The sequence below is a fragment of the Pygocentrus nattereri genome, chromosome 1 (assembly GCF_015220715.1).
Source record: "Pygocentrus nattereri isolate fPygNat1 chromosome 1, fPygNat1.pri, whole genome shotgun sequence".
Lineage (NCBI taxonomy): Eukaryota > Metazoa > Chordata > Actinopteri > Characiformes > Serrasalmidae > Pygocentrus > Pygocentrus nattereri.
Window position 1 is genome coordinate 25,067,029 of NC_051211.1, and position 19,034 is coordinate 25,086,062.

The following is a 19,034-nucleotide window of genomic DNA, read 5'->3' on the forward strand; positions in this document are numbered from 1 at the left end:
ACTTGATTCTAAGGAACTGCTTCTAAAACATCTCAGTCATCAGCCACCCCTGTTTTCTCCTCCCAGTGTAAAATGAAAATGCATCACTGAGTCTTTGAAGTACCTCAGTGTGGGGCCACACTCTCTAAATCTCTCAGTTGGAAACAATGAGCCAAACACACGTAAAGCCTTCACACAACCCTGCCGGAAAACGGACGACACACAGGGGTTACCTGAAGGTTTCAAATTCACAGCCCCGTCGAGCCCCTGGAACCGACTTCTTGGCTGCCCTGCGATGATGACCAGACTTCGCGACAAAGGAAGAACAATGCCAGTTGGCTTCAGCAGGTGGCGCTGTTTTCACAGCAATGGCGAATGGCAGAAAGGGCATAAATAAATTCTTTGAAAAATGTGTTTTTTCTAGACAAAATCGGTTTAATGCAGTTTCTGGTGATACATTTAGAGTTTTACAAGTAAACCAATCATTTGTGACCGTGTAAAAAAACGTTTTAGGAAAGTTTCCCGAGAACTTCCCGTCCGATAGGTAGACTTCCTGGTTCACAGTCTCGGGCTACACCTACCGACGCCTGGTTGGAAGCGCTGATGGAGGCTTTGCTGTGCTCGCTCACTCGAGCACCGGTGATCACCTACTTTCTGATCCTGTATTAATGTAGCTGAAGAAAAACACTCCAGGTTCTCCGCAGACCCAAACCAACGCGAAGCAACTGGATGAAAATCTTTCACTGTTTCAAACAGAAACGATAATCGATTATTATTCTTAACAAAGCGTGGCGTCCGAATGTCTCCGTGTGGAAGTCTGCATGCTCTGCAGCCACACATTTACACCTGAAAGCAGAAGTATTTTTAAATTGGGACACTCTGCTCATCTGAACATTTAAAAAGCAGCAATGTGGCCAGTCCAACGCTTTCGTTGAGATCCTGTTCCTGACACACCTAAGCCAGGTAATCAACAGTGATTCTGGCTCAGAGCCGCTAGGAAGTGCAAACGAACAAAAATGTGGACTGGCTAGAGGTGCCATGGCTGTCTGGAAGTCGTTTTCTGCATTAGGACGCATATAAACCTATTAATAAGCCAGTAAAACACTGGTCAGGGTCATTGCTCCTTTATGAGAAATTCGCCTGCATTTTCAACCTGTTCTAAAATAATCATTTCCATGGACAGTGATTTCAACATGTATTCAGGAAACCTGTTGACTCAACAACAGGCAGGTACTTAAAATTACTGGCCAACTATACACTACCGTTGCAGGAGGTATAGAGGTTAAGCTGGAAAATGCTGGACTACTCTTTTAATGAAATCTCCCCCTCAATACCCATCATCAAACTCTAAACCAGTAACCACAGAGGGACAAAAGCAGGGTTTATCTCCGTCTGCCTTTATGTACTGTAGTCAGTGTTTGGTTGCAGACCTGGTAATGACCAGGATTTATGACTGCTTGAGACCTAACCAGCCCTGGGGGTAAGAAAGGTGAGTGTGCAACACTGCAGCAGCTAAGCTGCTTCAGGCTGGTGTCTTTAAAAATTGTTACAAGGGAGGTTCTCGGTCAGATCCTAGTAGAATCTACACAATTGACCATATTATGAAAGAAATGCTTGTCAGACAACAACCCCCCCCCCCCTTAAGGGGCCATCAAGATGAAAGCTTTAAGTAGTTTATCTGATGGTTACAGTTATAACATATCTAGATCAGTGGTTTTCAAACTGGTCCTCTGGGTCCCCTAGACAGGCCACAGCAATCGCTTATTTTGCTTTATCTTTCCCCTTTCCAATACAAGCGGGTTACCTTGAATTGAATTTCTGAGGAAATATCTCACGGAAAGTGGAAAACTTAAGAGGCTGTTTTGAAAATCAAATAAATGGAGGGTGGTCTCTGACTTCTGCCCAGTAACACACAGCAGCTGCTAATAATACAGAGAGAACGCAAGTCAACTTTGGCATGATGCAAGGTATCCGACCAGGTCTGAATGCAGAAAAGAAGGTGGCAGTTAAAAGGATTTCAATTGTAGCCTATTATTACACGTAAGTAAATGCAAGAGAATGACAACGGAGACAATTTGATCCACATTTACCGGTTTTTAATGAACCCTGATTACAGTTTTAATTACAAGAGGGGAAAAAAAAGAAAAACTAGAGTATACACGTTTCCTCTTGATGTCAAGTCTCATCTCTTTAGAGTGTTACATAACCGCTGAGAAAGTGTGTGAGTGTGTGTGTGTGTGCGCATGTGTATTAAAGAGAGTGATAAATGGATAGAAAAGGAAGAGACCTTATACACAAAGAAATACAATGTCTTTTTCTTACATAGTCCCCAAAAATGGAAAAATATATGTACACAAAAGAAAAAGAAAAAAAAAACATTAAGGTAAAAATAATGTGATAAGATAATGTTACCCCTTCCCCTTTACCTGTTTTCTTTTTTCCATATAATTACAAATAAAACCAGCATAGATACAATGCCAGAGAACGGTATTTGCCGTTATGTAGTTTAAAGGAACAAAAAGACTGGAATATGCCATTAAAAGGTTTTAAATCTGGTGAAGCTAATCTTCAGGAAAGGGGTACAAAAAACAGTAAATCACTGTTAAAAATAAATGGTAATATTAACAAGAATAAGCATAATAAAAACAGCAATGTTTATACTGAAGAGAGGAAAAAAAATATATGTATATATGGTATTGTTTACAAGTACGAGTAAGGCAGTTGTCAGGTTGAGTACAGACACTGAGCTGGTTTAAGGCTGTACTGAAGAACGGAATCCAACAAGGAGAAAATAAGAGGAAGGTGAAAGAAAGTGGGGGGCACTAAGGCTGTGGGCAAAGCTTGTTCTTGCTGATTACTCACAGTATGTACTCAGCATAATGAACACTTTTTGGTGCGGACAGTTGAGTGCGAGATATGCAGGGCTGCAGTGGGGGGGGTGGGGGTCAGAAAAAATTTGACTCGACTCGGACTGTATTGTAGAAATTGTTGCAACTTGCCTCTCGGTGACTACAGGCAGTTCGATTAAATGATCAATTATGTCAAATATGTTTGCTAGCTCAAATTCCCATCAACTTTCTGAAAAATATTTACACCAAGCCTGTGAACGAAGGTCTAAACTAAGGCCATGGCTGGAATGGTCCTGCGCCATTTCCTCTGAAGACGGGTGGATGCTCTGAAAACAGTCCATGACCAAGTTATGTTGAGACAGCACTAGAGACGGACATAAGCACTGAGCTGGAGTTCCAAACCAAAAAGAATCATGTCAATTGCCTTCATCCAATTTTTTCCCCTCCTTCACTCCCTGGGAGAAAGCTCAATCTGGAGCTCTCCACAGAGACCAAAAAAGAATAGGCATACGTGTGAACACAGGTGAGTGTGTAAGAGGACGTAAAAACAAGATTCAGCTCTGATGGATTGATCATTTACAGTCATGTTGCCTTTTCTCCAATAACACTTCATTCTAAGTAAAGCACTGTAGGATCCCAGTAACTAAATATCTTGAGGTCACCTTATGTATATTCTCCATATATTCTTATTTTTTGAAAAATAAAAATCTTATCAAAACCAGAGTTTTGAATATAGATCATCTGTATCAAATATATAACTAATATTTGCAATACATAGAGAACATGTGGGCTTTATAGTTTATCTAATTTAGGATATTTCCCTCTATGCTAAAAAAAATATAAAACAAAGGCATAACAGCAGTGTTTGAGGTCATGTTTCTAAGGCTTCTGTGGGTGCGTTTGACCACGGGAGAGTACTCAAAAGCTTAGGGCAGTAAGTCTCCTATATGGTGTACAAAAAGGCACAGTCTCACTTTGTGTTCTTTAAAAGGCTTTCTGAAATACAGACTATATTCTAAGTGAACCTATATAGTCGAGGTTAGGTCATAGTGAAGTATGCCTGAGATTTTTGCTCTCAAATCCTCCTTTTGTTGTTTTTTTTCTATTTTTGTTTCTCTCTTATTTCCCCTACAAGGTAGCCAAGAGCTTCAAAAAGCATTTGCTAAAACCTTTCATTCATCACTATCATCCTCAGGTTCAAGAGCAACTTCTTTTACGGTGCACTATTATTTCTTTCAGCATTAGAACTGCTCACAAACACGAGAGATGGGAGAAGAAGCAGTCATCATATGTGATCCATACTTTGTTGCAGCAAGGGTTCATGTCCATCTTAAATGAAGTGAGAAACACACAGACCACAAATCTCTTTTGCTTCAGGGATGTATGTACATGTGGGTTAAAAGGTCTAGTGGTCCCTTTAACAGGCTGATCTGACCAAATAGGATTGGGACCCCTTGTTGGACCCAAAGGGCATTAAAAGGCAGTGCTTAGCGGTTAGCATGTTAGCATCAACAGATCAGAAGGCAGTGACTGTACGTGTAGGTCCTGTTTTGGGAGCAAAGGTAATCTTGTTCAACAAAAGGCGAGACTGTTCGGCAAAGGTCTCCAGGAGGACCTGAGTCTTGGTTAAGAACTGCATGCTGACCGGAGACGACCATTTTACAAGTTCACATCGGTGAAAGTGGGCCATCACCCTCTGACTTCCCAGAGCGTCTAACTTCTAATGAAGTCTCACCCACTGTAACTCCAGATGCCATGAACACAGGAGAAAAGGTCAACAGGGTGAGAAAAGACATTTCTCAATTTGTTTGGAGAGTGCCCACCCCTCCTTCACTCATTGCGCTCAGTACTGTAAACAAGTGCAATGACTTCTAGTTCAGGCACTTCTATTTTATCTTTAATCCATTTCGAGAAGGCATTGCGAGTGTCCCCATGTCCCAAATGATAGGGTCTCTGATGACAGAGGTGCAGAGGAGTAAAGACATCCATTTTATGGTACACATCTGTGTCTATGAATGGTCAAGCCAGTGAGTTGCATCGGTAATGTGAACAGAAGGGTGTGTGAGGAGGATTTTGTAATGGTGGCAGGAGGGGTCAGTATAAGCTATTCTTAGTGTCTCAACACCTTAAAGTCAGAGAAGCTGTGTTTCTGTCATGTTCGACTGAGCACATGATACTTCAGACATTCATGCTAGGAAAGCTGATATGAGTGACCGTGTAGAATTGTTCTGTTTTCAGCCAATAGTTCTCAATGCACTTTAGTTCGTATCCAAGTCAACATGAACTAAACAGAGGCTTGTGGGAGCATCTTTCTACGACGGAGAGCACGCATTTATATCTTCTCAGCAGCCATTATTCTCTAAAGACAGTTGCGCCGTCGCTCTCTGCAGCTCAGAGCTCACTCTCCTCTGGCCCGTGCCCAGGGGCGCAGCCAAACTTACAGGGCTCTTTCCATCTCTGTTCTCTTCCACCCTTTTAGGCTCTGCCTCTTGGACAGGCTCCTCCTTCTCAGCACGGCTCTTCTTGTCCTCAGCTTCCTCGGCTTCAGCTTCCATGCGTTGGTCCTCGCTCCAGCGTCGTTTGAAGCGAAGCTTCAGAGGGATGCAGCGTGTTCCCCCGGGACTGCTAGGAGGACCCTGGCCCAGGCCCAGCTCTCTGGGCTCAGCTTTGAGGCCCAGCAACGCCAGGCCAAGGCCAGGGCCAGCACCAGAAGTCGGGGCAGCTGGGGTCTTGAAGACATCTTCCTCAAGATCGTCGTCGTCCACAATGCCGTCATTACAGGGCAGAGGAGCAGGGCCTCCATTGGAGTGGGGTGGGGCAAAAACATCACAATTATCATCTTCCTCACTAATATCGGTGACTTCCACCTCTTCCTCAGATTCTACGTCTGAGATGGGCTCAACCTGGAAAAGAGCAGGGTGGGGTAAAAAAGAATAAGTTAAATTATCTTTAGTCTTTACCTATGCTAAAAAACTGTCTCAGAAAAACACGATAAATACAAACCTTTATTTTTGGTGGCCCTCCTGAGCTGTTCACTAGTCCAGACGATGCAGAGTTAGAACACTGGCTGGACGAGGAACCTAGTCCCGAAGTGGTGATCGAAGGGGTGTGTCCTGCCCCAGAAGCCGGGAGGCCTTCTCTTTGTTTGCGGCCAAGTGGTGGTGGTTGTAGCTTGAATTTGAAGGGTGAGAGGTGAGGCTCCTCAGACTGGTGGTGGTGTAGGGGATGGGTCGGGGGGTGTGGACCTGCTGCTGCTGAGCCTCCAAGACCCTTGTCCGGGCGCTGTGGCTGAGGGATGACTATGTTGGGGTAGTGCAGAAATGCGCGTGGGCTCAGGTGGTAGTTGTAGACGCTCTGGGTGTGAGCCTGCAGGTAGCGCTTCATGTCCTCTGGATTGAAGGAGAAGTGGGAGCCCAGCATAGGAGATAGGGATGGGGAAGGGGTGTAGGGAAGGTGCGAGGTAGGGGTCATGGAGAGGGCTGGGGAGAGAGGCGGGGCCAGTAGACCTCCAGGACCAGGGAGAGGGGACACCGGGAAAGGGGAGAGGGGCTCGGGGTGCACCCTGTGAGGGGGTGCATGAGGGCCTCCGCGTGACAGCCCCGGTGGATTGGGAGGGGCACCATAGACACGAAAGAGGGAATCATGGGAGAGACGAGGGTGGAGGAGATTCCTGAACACACGGTCAGCTGGGCGGTCATCGCCTGCAGCCACACCAGCTTCCTCCAGCTCAGAGTTGGTAGAAGTCCCATCACTGCAGTCTGAGACAGAGCCACGTGCCATTCGGCGGGCCACAGCACTAAAGACACCTGGACTACGCAGCTCCTCGCTGGGGGAAAGCACATCTGATGGTGTGGATGGAGGAAAACGGAAATGGGTGCCCACTCCTGAGGGGACAGGAGGAGCACTCTGGGGAACTCCTGAGCCTTATAGTGACAGGAAGAGAGAGAAAGAACGAAAGAGAAAAATAAGCCAAAAGAAAGGAAACCACAGAGGACAAAGAAAAAAAAAATATATATAAACGGGTATGTACACACACACACACACACACACACACACACACACACACACACACACACACACACACACCAGTTGCATAACAAAGAAAGAAAAAAAAAATGCTTTCCCCAAAAATATTTTGTTTATACACAACAACTACTTGGCCACAAAAATCTATTTACCTGCAGATCCCATGTCTATGAATGGATAGTTGACCAGCACCAGCTTGTTGAAGTTAAACTTATAGGTGAATCTCTTCCCTTTGGTCTTGTGCAGAATCCTTTTGTTGTAGTAGTATCTGGGGGAATAACGTTGGCATGGTTACATATCTGTGAAGGACATCTAAATTCAGTGCAGTTTACCTGAGCTTCAACTCAAGTGTCAGAAGACATCTGCAAAGCTAGGGGTAGTATTAAACAGTGGAACTTGCAGCCCAATTGTAAGCAGAAAAAGTAAAATCATCACCGACAGGCTCCCAACACTTTGACCTCTCCTGTAACAATCAAGTTCTTTTTCCTCTGTGATGAGGTCATGATCCTTTTTTTCTATTAGTGGTCACAATGTTGAGTTATTCTGTACCAAGTCCAAACAGGCACTCTCAACTTTTGCTGATGGAGGGTGAGAATGAGCTCAAAGACTACTGGGCTGAAGTATAAAAAAGGTATAAAGGTATGAAAGCAGTGATTAATTAAAAAAAAATAAAAAATAAATAAATGTAACGACACAAAATGCGTAGCATCCCAAAACAATTTGATATAGCAAAATTAATAAGTACCTGAATATGTGCCCTGTTTGTAATGTTAGTGTGTATCACATGCACAGCACACATACATGGATGTACATATTTTCAATCTGTTGTGTACAAAGTGTCCTGTTTTTGTGTGTCTTTAGCTTTAAAACATTCCTGATGCACTAAGCTGCATTTGTGCAGTTGAGATGCATTTGGATGCATTGTTACACTGTTAAGGGAAGCAGAGGTTTTCAACAAATACATACTGAGTCAGAACAGAGTAAAGGGCACACATGCACACACAGGTCAAACATGCTGAGGCACACAGAAACACACTCTTTGAAGTGCATTTGAACTCACTTCAAAAAAGGACACAAAGAGCTCAAGCATGTCTGTTCTCATGTGTGTGCTGCTGTACAGCATTCACTTCCAAAATGTACATAGTGCCAATGCAGCCTAAGCACTCAATCCATCCTTTTTCTTTCATTAAACTCAGTGGAACACAGAATAACATTATCATGGGTTATGTTTGCCCTAGACAGAAAAAGACAGGGATAAGAACATGACTAAAAACACGATTTAAAAACTTTATGGAAGGCAGGGGTCCCGTTACATCCAAACATAAAGCTAACAAAGCTTTCCACAATAAGACAGTTATACCAACATTCAAATACGTAGGTGGTTCTATGACTGTGTATGGGGATTGCTTGCTGCTACAAAGCCTGGGCAACTTGAACCATGAATTTGCTCTTTACCAGAAAATCCTGCCTTGAAGCGCAAATAAGGTTACGCAGCAAGACAATGATCCAAAGCACAAGAATAAGCCCATATGTAAAAGTCTCAAAAGAAGCAAAGGTTCTGGAAAGCCCTGACTTGAACCTGATTAAGATGCTGCAGCATGACAAATGGGCAGTTCTGGCTTGAATGCAGTTGTTACTGCTAAAGTTGTTAGCAGTTGTTACATAACCAGTTAAGTTTAGAGGCAATTTCTTTTTCACATGGGTGATATAGGTGTTGCATTTTTTCTCCACAACAAATGAAATGACAATTTAAAAACTGTTTTGTTGTCTCTTCACGTTCTCCATGCTGTGTCTTACATTTTATGTGAGGATCTGAAAGCTTTAGAGCGACAAATATGCAAAAATAGAGGAAATCAGAAGGGGACAAATAGTTTTTCATGGCACTGCATGTTCAATGACAGATGTTTTGTGGTGGCCACTCAGCTGTGAAGTGTGATGTGACTTTGTTAGCTAATCCTAAATTGTTGCTCACCCACATGCGCTATAATTCAAAGCATGTAGAGTTTGTCCCCACCTTTGCTTCTATACTTCTGGGAAGGCTCTAAATTAAGATGCTGGAACATTCCTGTGAGGATTTGACTGCAAACAGTCACAAGATGATGTTATGGACCACAAACGCCACTCCAACTCTTCCCAAATATTATGCAGGTCTAATGCTCCACAGGTGCTCAGCAGCTTTGAAAGCGGGTGCTTGAAAGACTCCCCTCCTGAGTAATTTGTAACTTTGTCTCAAAGGTAGAGAAATGTGCGAGTGGTTGAATAGAACAGGGTATGCTTAGCTCCTAATGCATTTCACATTCAAGTACAGTTCTGAAACAGACACCCTTCCCTTAATTTATTAAACTCAATGAAGTAAGCACAAAACAATGCAAAGACTAATGTAAAGAAAATCTACATCTCTGAGCTCCAGAAAAGTGAAGAATTTCCCCAGAATCTCCAAAAAGGAGTCAATCAGCACTATCATACTCATTTTCATGCTTTTCCAAGCTTGTTCAACTAACGTAACTATATATATATATATATATATATATATATATATATATATATATATATATATATATTTTTTTTTTTTTTTTTTTTTTACCAGATTCTCTCACCAATTTAGTATTAGGACTCCCCCAATCACACTATACCATCAACGCTAGGAGGATGAAGGCAGCACAGGCTTCCTCGAGACCTGTGAAACCAGCCACCGCTTCTTTTCCAACTGCCACTCACGCAACGCCACGGGACAGCCGAACGCGCTCGAAGGAAAGTGCCAACCGCCAGATCTGTTATGTCAGCTAACAGACGCCTGCACTGACTAGCCTCATGTTGAGTGATGGGGGGGAGAAGGGGGGCCATCCTACCCACCCAGAGAGAGCGAGGCCAATTGTGCTCTCTTGGACTCCTGGCTGCGGATGGCTGTAGCATCACCAGGAATCGAACTCACAATCTCCTGATAGGGCCAACGCTTAGACGGTTGCCACTCGGGAGCTCGAGATACATTTAGTAATATTAACTTACAATTGAAGGTAGCTTCATTTGGTCAAAACAACTGGACACTTGTGTACCAATCCAAGCTGTCTGTCTGTTTGCTTCTTTTAAGAGACTACTGAATATCATGAAACTAAAAGTCTAATTTCTGGTAACTGTCCCTATGTAATTATTAAATTTGTGTTGGCCTCTTGGATAGCAAAGTGGTGGAAAAATATAGTTTTCCTGACAGCGCAAGAATAGGTAACCTGTTTAAATATGCAAAGAGGTATACTTTATTTCTACTCTTATATTTGCGTCTACTTTAATTTCTATTTTTTTATTTTCAAAAAGTGGACTGCATGTTAAATGTTAATTAAAATTATAACAAGGCTCAAGTTCAACAACTAATTTTTTAATTTCACTGCTGTAATCTGGGTCACGTTCACTACAATAACCTACATTTTGGGGGAAAGGTTACAGTTTGCTCTGGTCTGCCATAGTACCAGAGGCACAACTTAATGCAGCACACTTTTTTCGTTTTTTTTTTTTTTTTTTTGGGAAGTACAACTTCTACACGGTGAAGTTAGTTTTACATCTAAGCCTCCCCGAATAAACAACAAAATGAGCATAAACTCCATTTAAACTCAAAACAGTTCATTTAAACCATTTAAAAATTATTTTAAAAGATTGAAGTGTATAAAAGATTTATAGTGTTTATAGTGTTTGTTCAGTTTGATGCATATATTCAGGTTGGAAAGCCCACGTGATTTAAACAGCAAAAATTCTATTAAATTTACTGTGTTCACCTAAATTTACAGTTGTGTTGGTTACAACTAGCCAGTCTGTTACAAATAACCCTGCCTTAGAGGTCTACAGTAACACTCACACTGTTTATGGCTGCGCTAGAAACAAAGTTTATGCTTTATCTTATAGCACAGATGTCACGTGTATATTAGAAACAATATGTTTGGGATGTGACTCAACGTTAGGCGTTTTTACTGGTCAAAAGAAACATGAACCTAATCGGCTAACTTAAACTGTCTAAAAGAAAATCCAAAGGACCTTGTACACAAAGTACAAAGGGTAGAGGGAAGAGAGAGTGAAAAATCTTAAAGATGTAGTATGAAACATTTGACTGACTACAATGATACTATGTGCCAAGAAAAAAAATCTCATTATGTCACAGCCATATGCAAGAAGCAAGAGAGATTTGTTTTAAGGAAATTGACCTCTGTAACTGCACGTTTTAAGAAGATTTAAGGAGACTGAGCATCAGGAAAAAATTTTAAAATAAATTGCGCCTAATGTAAAACTGTGCCCATGTGTGTTTGTGAAAGTCACCAAATTAGGTGATCTGCATTCCATGACAAACATAGACACACACAGACATAGACACATGGAGCACAGGCGAGATCCCTCTGTTCTTCAGTCCTCTGTGAAACTTCAGAAGCTCCACTGCCACATAAAAGAGCTGCCAAGTCCACAACTTTACTACACTCCCTATGATGGATCGGGTCCCTCTTTTTTCTCTCCATCGCTCCCTCCTGCCTCTTTGAAAAAGGGAAAGAGTTCTCTTCTCAGAAGCAGCGGAAGTGCGCTCATCCTGTTAGAGAAGGCTGATGCGATTTTGATTATTATGGGATGGCAAGGACAGGTTCAGCGGGTTTGAGTGGGCATTTGGTGTTGCCGTGGAGACTAGTGCAAAGACCTGAATAACATGTAGACAGTCAGAAGGACTGCGGCGCAGAGCGAGAACAGTGAATGTGGATAGGGAAGGAAAAAAGAATTAAGATTGAATTAACAAAAAAACAAAAGTTAAACTTGCCCTACAGAAAAGGTTCTCACCATCTGATTTTCTCTTAGTTTCATCTCAGTTTTAAAACACCATAATATTAGAAAAGGGAAGTTCAAGTCAAGTGGAATCATTCTACTCATAAGCATCTTTCAGATCAGAACAGATGACAAATACATCCTCACCTGAGTGCTCGGCTGAGCTTGTCATAGTTCATCTGCGGTTTGCACTTGCGGACTCCCCACAGTCGTGCCACCTCATCTGGATCCTTGATCACAAACTCGCCATAGTCGCCCTGCCAGGCAATGACATCGTGGTACTCCTCTTTCCTCAGCAGCTCCAGAATGAAGTGCCAGAGCTGGATCTGTCTGGAGCCTGGGCTTGATTCAGGCTTGTAGGCCCATTCTGGGAAGGCAAACCCTGGGAGGTTAACAAGAACAGTTTGGCACAATGAGTACATGTATCTAAATTAACTTCTTAATCAAGCAAGCTGCCACCAAATGTACCCCAAGCGCTATTATCTTTTTTCTTATGTACGAGATGATTGGTGAATAGAACCCATTTGATCTCTAAAAGACACTGACAAACAGGAGACTAGATTTCTTCATATTAATGACTGGCATGTACAGTTACTTGACACAATCATCTAAGTGAAATTAAGTGAATATTTGAAGGACATCAATGTGTGGGAAGTGTTCATTTCACTGTACTTTATCCTCATTTTTCAGAAGATCAAATACGAATGGCACAAAGTCAACATTCACTTTCTGCTTCTGACTTGATCTCCTCAGTTCAGACTTGGTTATGGTGAGCTGGTTTTCAATAGCCATAAAAGAAATGCACTTAGTGTGAATGAAGCCATCACTGGAGTGTGCATTTAATATCTATGTAAGACATATGTTGTTTAAGTCACTAAGTCAAGTGTGTGAAGAGTAGAGCGGTAATGAACAGTCAGTAGAAGCTGACAAATAAATTATGAACTAAATCCAGTTTTTAAATCAGTCTGGTATCTATTGCTGATCAGAAACATTTTTTTGGGTTATTAGGCTAGGTCACCACTAGCATGCAGATATAGGATATCCAAGGCATCAAGAAACTTTCACGCAAAAAACTGTCAGTCAAATTTCAGTCAAAACCGGCAGTTCTTGGCAATGTCAAGTAATGAAGCTCACCAGTGACAGATAGTTAGGAATCTTCACAACCACACTAAACTGTTTCAGACCTCTAATTTAAGGTGACAGTCTTAATTCTCTTGTCCAGTCCAAATACGTTTTCTACTGCTCTGGTTTGCTAAAGAGCCAACAGCAGCTAGCGTCAGTTCAATTTAATTCCTGACGATGCTAGTTAGGAAACTGTGATGCCAGATTGGAAGGGATCCCCCTGATTATCAATTCATTAGTGATGCTTTTTCATTATCTTGTAGTCCTTCTATAAAGTTGCATAAATAAAAAGCAACATAAGGGAATAGAGTTTATGCAACTGACAAACAGCAAATCAATGATAAATTATGATAACACAATAATAAAAAAAAAAAAATACTTTCAACAATTTCTAATAGCAAATATAGGTAGTTTTATAATACAGGCATAGAAGTCTGTTTTTAAATGGTTTTAAATAGGACTTCCAGACAATAGTTCATGAGTCAAAGTATGTCTATTGGCAGTGGCTTAATTAACGACAGCCTTATGAATTTGTGCATCACACACATTCTGGAGCGCAAAAGCTTTTCTGTTGTTTCTGAATACATGTTGATGACACAGCTTAAAACAGGAGGAAGAAGAACTCTAGTGTAGATAGTTGATCTTGGTGAAAACTTCAGTTTAGTTTTTCAGTTCTAGAAAGAACATGAGAAAAAGAGAGGAGGAGAGAAAATACTACTACTAAAGCACTACTTCCTTAAATTATAAAACATCCCAGTCTAGACATTGAGACAATTCTTAAGTTAGTAATGACACCATATAAGGAACCACACACAGTAAAGAACAATGACCGGGTCTTTAACTTGGATCCTATCACTTACCTCACTGTGTGGCTAGTGGTCCAAAAATAAATAGCAAATCTGGGTAGTTTTAGAATATGGGCATAGAAGTCTGTATTTATGTTTTTAAATAGTTTTAAACTGAGCATCCTTGAGGTGGCAGTCAAAACAAAGCTTAAGCCCACAGTCACACAGGGGTGGTAGAACAGAAGTGTGTTCTAAACTTGTAATTGACACAATACTTAGAGTAGAAGGTCACACTGAACTTGAAGCAACTCTGCATTTTCAGCATTGGCACTGTGTGTTCCGATCACACACAAAAAAACTAACCAAATAATAAATAAATAAAACCACAACAACTACTTTTACATACGGTGTGTCTCAAGAGACAAAAACACCTAGAAGCAGAAACTGTACAGTATTAAAAAAAAAAGCTCACTATAGGATTTAGAAGTTCTCATGCTCGCACAATTTAGCCTTCTAATATATACTGCAATACATTCTCAACCAAGTCATTATTTCTGTCAGTCACATCTAAATCAGCCCAATTGCCATCAAAAGAAGAGCACAAGGTGCACGTATCACTGGACCAAGGTGCCTGAAAATGTCTGGCACAGTAGCTAAAGGGAGTGCAGGCATGCATGAATCTTCAATGAGCATAATACTGCAGTAATACAGAACTGTGCCTCATAAAAGTTAATTGTTAATTTGTTTTGGTTTTACACATCCTGTCTATTTAACAGCATGCATTACTCTTTCCTAATGACTCCATAGAAAACATTGCTCTGTGCTACATGATGCTTAAGGACGGGAGAGATTATGTCCTTGTGATGCAAGTGTATGCTGTTGTAATCCTGCTTCTGAAATGAGGACTTCCCAGACAATAGTTCACGAGTCAAAGTACGTCTATTGGCTGTGGTTTGATTAACGACAGCCTTATGAATTTGTGCATCACACACATTCTGCAGCGCAAAAGCTTTTCTGTTGTTTCTGAATACATGTTGATCACACAGCTTAAAACATGAGGAAGAAGAACTCTAGTGTAGATAGTTGATCTTGGTGAAAACTTCAGTTTAGTTTTTCAGTTCTAGAAAGAACATGATTTTTTTTTTCCAATCACACTACTTCCTTTAATTATAAAACATCTCAGTCTAGACATTTTATCATAATTCTTAAGTTAGTAATGACACCATATAAGGAACCACACACAATAAAGAACAACGGCCAGGTCTTTAACTTAGATCCTATCACATATCTCATTGTGCGGCTAGTGGTCCAAAAATAAAACAAAATTCCCACACTTAAAATAATAATGAAAAAAATAATTACCAAGTCCTGGCACACAGTGTGTTTTGCTGACTGCGGTGCCAGGTGTTGCAGTGTTTTTGGTGCTTGACTACTTATAAAGCCCATCTCAGTGTTAGCTGGATAAAGCAGAACAGCTCGGCTTTACCATCAGTGCTACCACTTTGCCAACCTCATGGGCTGTAGGGAAACACAGAGCAGGGGCAGGAGGCTGACTGAGGTGCCACAGGCCATTTCTCAATGTCCACGAATACTGTTCTGCAACCGATGATGCAGACTGACACTCACTAAAGGTTGTAGCGTTTGGCCAAAAGAGCTTAACCTGTGTAAAGGCTATGGCTGGACGTAAATATCTGACCGTTTTAGGATTCAGTTTTTTGTTTTTTTTTTGGCAAAATGTAGGCCATCAATAAGGCAAACTGTAAAATACTGTAACGTTCGGCATTCTTGCAAGAAACTTAGGTGATGCATGGTTACGGTCCATGATGCAGCTTTATTTTTAATTTGCGGAAAATGGCACTAAAACACAATGAGAAGAAGAAGAAGAAAAAAAAAACAAACAAACAAAAAAACAAAACAAAAAAAAAAAAACACAGCTCTCTGCTCTAAACTGGAAAACAACCACTCCGGCCATATTCATGTTCATCATCATAAAAGTCTCTGTACAAATGAACCTAAAACAGCCCAAAAGTTTATTTAAAAATACAATGTTGCAGCAATGCCACAATATATTTTGTCAACTGTACTATATACACTTTTTTAGCACAGTTTGAATATGGAAATACACTATATTGCAAGTATTCGCTCGCCTGCCTGCCTTCTCTCTCTTGAACTTTAGCAACATCCCATTTTTAATTCATAGGGTTTAATATGATGTTTGCCCACCCTTTGCAGCTATAACAGCTTAAACTCACTCCTAAACCTTGTGGAAAGCCTTCCCAGAAGAGTTGATGGTCAAATTCCCATTCTTCCCAAAGTGCATTTGTGACGTCAGGCATTGATGCTGGACGAGAAGGCCTGGGTCGCAGTGTCCGCTCTAATTCATCCACAAGGTGTTCTATCGGGTTGAGGTCAGGTCTCTGTGCAGGCCAGTCAAGTTCTTCCACACCAAACTCGCTCATCCATGTCTTTATGGATCTTGCTTTGTGCACTGGTGTGCAGTCATGTTGGAACAGGAACGGGCCGTCCCCCAACTGTTCCCACAAAGTTGGGAGCATGAAACCAAAATCTCTTGGTCTGCTGAAGCATTAAGAGTTCCTTTCACTGGAACTAAGGGGCTGAGCCCAACTCCTGAAATACAACCCCACACCATAATCCACCCTCCACCAAACTTTACACTTGGCACAATACAGTCAGACATGTACCGTTCTCCCGGGCAACCACCAAACCCAGACTCATCCATAGGATTGCCAAACGGAGAAGTGCTTTACACCACTGCATTTGATGCTTTGCATTGCGCTTGGTGATGTAAGGCTTGGATGCAGCTACTTGGCCATGGAAACCCATTCCATGAAGTGCTCTATGCTGTTCTTGAGCTAATCTGAAGGCCACATGAAGTTTGGACGTCTGTAGAGAGTGACCACACTATGTGCCTCAGCATCCACTGACCCCGCTCTGTTTTACGTGACCTACCACTTTGTGGCTGAGTTGCCATCATTCACAATTGCTTCCACTTTGGTATAATACCACTGACTGTGGAATACTTAGTAGTGAGGAAATTTCATCACCATTCTTTTACAAATGTCTGCAGAAGCAGTCTGCAGGCCTAGGTGCTTGGTTTTATACACCTGTGGCCGTGGAAGTGATTGGAACAACTAAACTCAATGATTTGGATGGGTGAGTGAAAACCTTTGGCAATAGTGTATACACACCATCTCATTGCTTTCTCACAGCAGTGAATGTCACCCTAATGCAGTGCTAGAGAGCATGTATTCCCAGGGTAGTTGCAAACAGTGCCCTGCCATACTGGACCCTTATTAGGGTTAACCCATGCACGCCTATCCTTAAGCCCACCACTAAGATAGACTAGCAGGCCTGACAGAGCACTCTACAAGGAAAGAAGCTAGCCTGGAGATTCAGATTTTACAGCAGATGAAACCGCAATGCACCTGTAACACAGGTGACAGATGTGGATTTTCTGAACAACTTTTTCTGCCCCCTTCCAAGGATCAGTACATCCCTACTTCAGCGTATTTTAAATATCAAATGACCACTTTTTTTTTACTATGTTTTCAGAGCAATCTAGCTGATCAGTACAGGTACAATTCGGACACTGGGGCTTCGCTAATCACTCTATTGATGTTCACATAGCAGCAATCATTCTGCTACTTTCATAAGCCGAGATCAGCTCATCTTATGTTTGAGAACTGATGTGTCGATGCTGGTCATGAAAGATTTCCCACTTTTTACTGCCAAAATCCGACAATTTTATAATGCAGTCTTGACTCAAACACAGTGTGGGTGCTTTAAACAACTAAGAACCACATATTTTGATACATTTGATATTCTATAAGTCCGAAACTGGCAAGACCGCATAATATTTTATTTCCCTTACCACCTGAACTTGACTATTTGGAATTTTAATTCAATCTGGCTTCTTATTTGGGAAACAAGTAAATATTACAAAAAAAAGGTTGGGACTGAAGCAGGTATTAGAAATACTACATTTTAGACCTGACAGAGCTTAGGTTTTGACAATTATTAAGACTATTTGGGCAAAAGGAGAAACACTGTCGGCTTAGGTGGCCTATTATTGTGCTGCACAACTGCGGACTGTGATTCTAGTCTTTCTGCTGCGTTACCACTCTGTAATTTAGAACTCTCCTGAAGTTCAGTGCACTTTGTAATTTTACGTCAGATGCCAAGTTTTGTGGAACAGAACATCAAAACAATACCCAGAGATGTAGTTAGAACTGGCCTCACACCTACAGTACATTTTGTTTGCTCGCTGTAATTGACAGACAAGTCACACCACACAGATGGGGCTCATACATGACTAGTCGAGTGTGTGTGGGACAAGACCTCGAACATGTGAGTGGGCACGCAAACACACGCAGCATCCCACTGTGAGTGTGCGTCAGTGCTGACTCATGGCGTATGTGCGAGTGTTTGTCATTCAGCTTTCACAAGAAGTGCACCTTTTCCCTCCGCTCTCATCCTTTTCTCTCTCTCTCTTTTGCTCCCTTGCTCCCACACCATCTCCTAGCAACAAGACACTTCAGTGCTATAAATACACATGTAGCTGAAAAAAGGCAAAACAAAATTCAATTAATCCAGAAAAAAAAACACTCATGAACTGGAACTAGAGGCACCGTTACTGATTTTTGAAGACCGCTACAGATCCCAAATACGTTGTTGCTGGCAGACACTGAGCAAACAAATTTTCCCCAAACTGTTTGCATTCAGGCCTTTTCGATTGTGTAGATGCCCTCAGAAGTATGCAGTAGCCGTCTTCAGCTTTAGCAAGTAAAATAAAAATAAAACAACAGACAAGCTCCATAACTCCGTACCTTGAGCCACTTTGTGGGGAAAAATTAATTATGGTGTCTATATCTACTAGACATACTCTAGGGCTGCAATGGCATGGTGCTGTAAGGTAGAATCGACAAACTGAACTGAACAAACTAAACAGGTGAAAGAGAAAGAAGTGAAGAAAATCACTGAAAGTAAAGATCAGCAGACATGTGGTTATTGACAAAGAACACACCCCTATAATAATAATAATAATAATAATAATAATAATAATAATAATAATAATAATAATAATAATAATAATGCAATACAAAATTATTCAAGTACACAGTTGCACAAGCTTAACAGAGGTCTTTTGGGCAGAGTTTCAGGAAGAGCTTTATAAACTACCTGAAGAAATTCCAAACAAACTAGTGCACCATATCACACCTGGCTTTAACCTAAGACCACAACGCAAACTAGAGCGTACACAAACATGCTCAAAGTGCAATAACAGCTATAACGGGCATGTCCCCAATGTCTGTGGGCTCTGCTGGGACTGCCATTTCTCAGATGGTTACTGTCACCAATGGATATACAGAGTTGATAGACCACCTGACAAAACATGTACACACACCCACCCACACATTCACACCTCACCTGGTAAACATACGCGTAAACACCCTGACACAATCCT

At 41.5% G+C, this 19,034-nt stretch overlaps 1 protein-coding gene across 3 annotated transcripts in view; it reads right to left on the bottom strand.

Moving 5' to 3' along the window:
• Window positions 1-2,053: 2,053 nt before the first annotated feature.
• The window catches only part of erf (Ets2 repressor factor), a 40,735-nt gene continuing 23,754 nt past the window's right edge, over window positions 2,054-19,034 (bottom strand). For 2 of the 3 annotated variants that reach the window (XM_037540915.1, XM_017708503.2), the window contains exons 2-5: window positions 11,790-12,024; window positions 7,007-7,122; window positions 5,832-6,751; window positions 2,054-5,731 (exon numbers count right to left, since the gene is read on the bottom strand). In XM_037540915.1, the coding sequence (XP_037396812.1) occupies window positions 5,171-5,731; window positions 5,832-6,751; window positions 7,007-7,122; window positions 11,790-11,821 (1,629 nt within the window). In that variant the 5' untranslated portion in view covers window positions 11,822-12,024 and the 3' untranslated portion in view covers window positions 2,054-5,170. The remainder of the gene's footprint in view (window positions 5,732-5,831; window positions 6,752-7,006; window positions 7,123-11,789; window positions 12,025-19,034) is intronic. The other variant, XM_017708505.2, reaches the window with a different exon arrangement.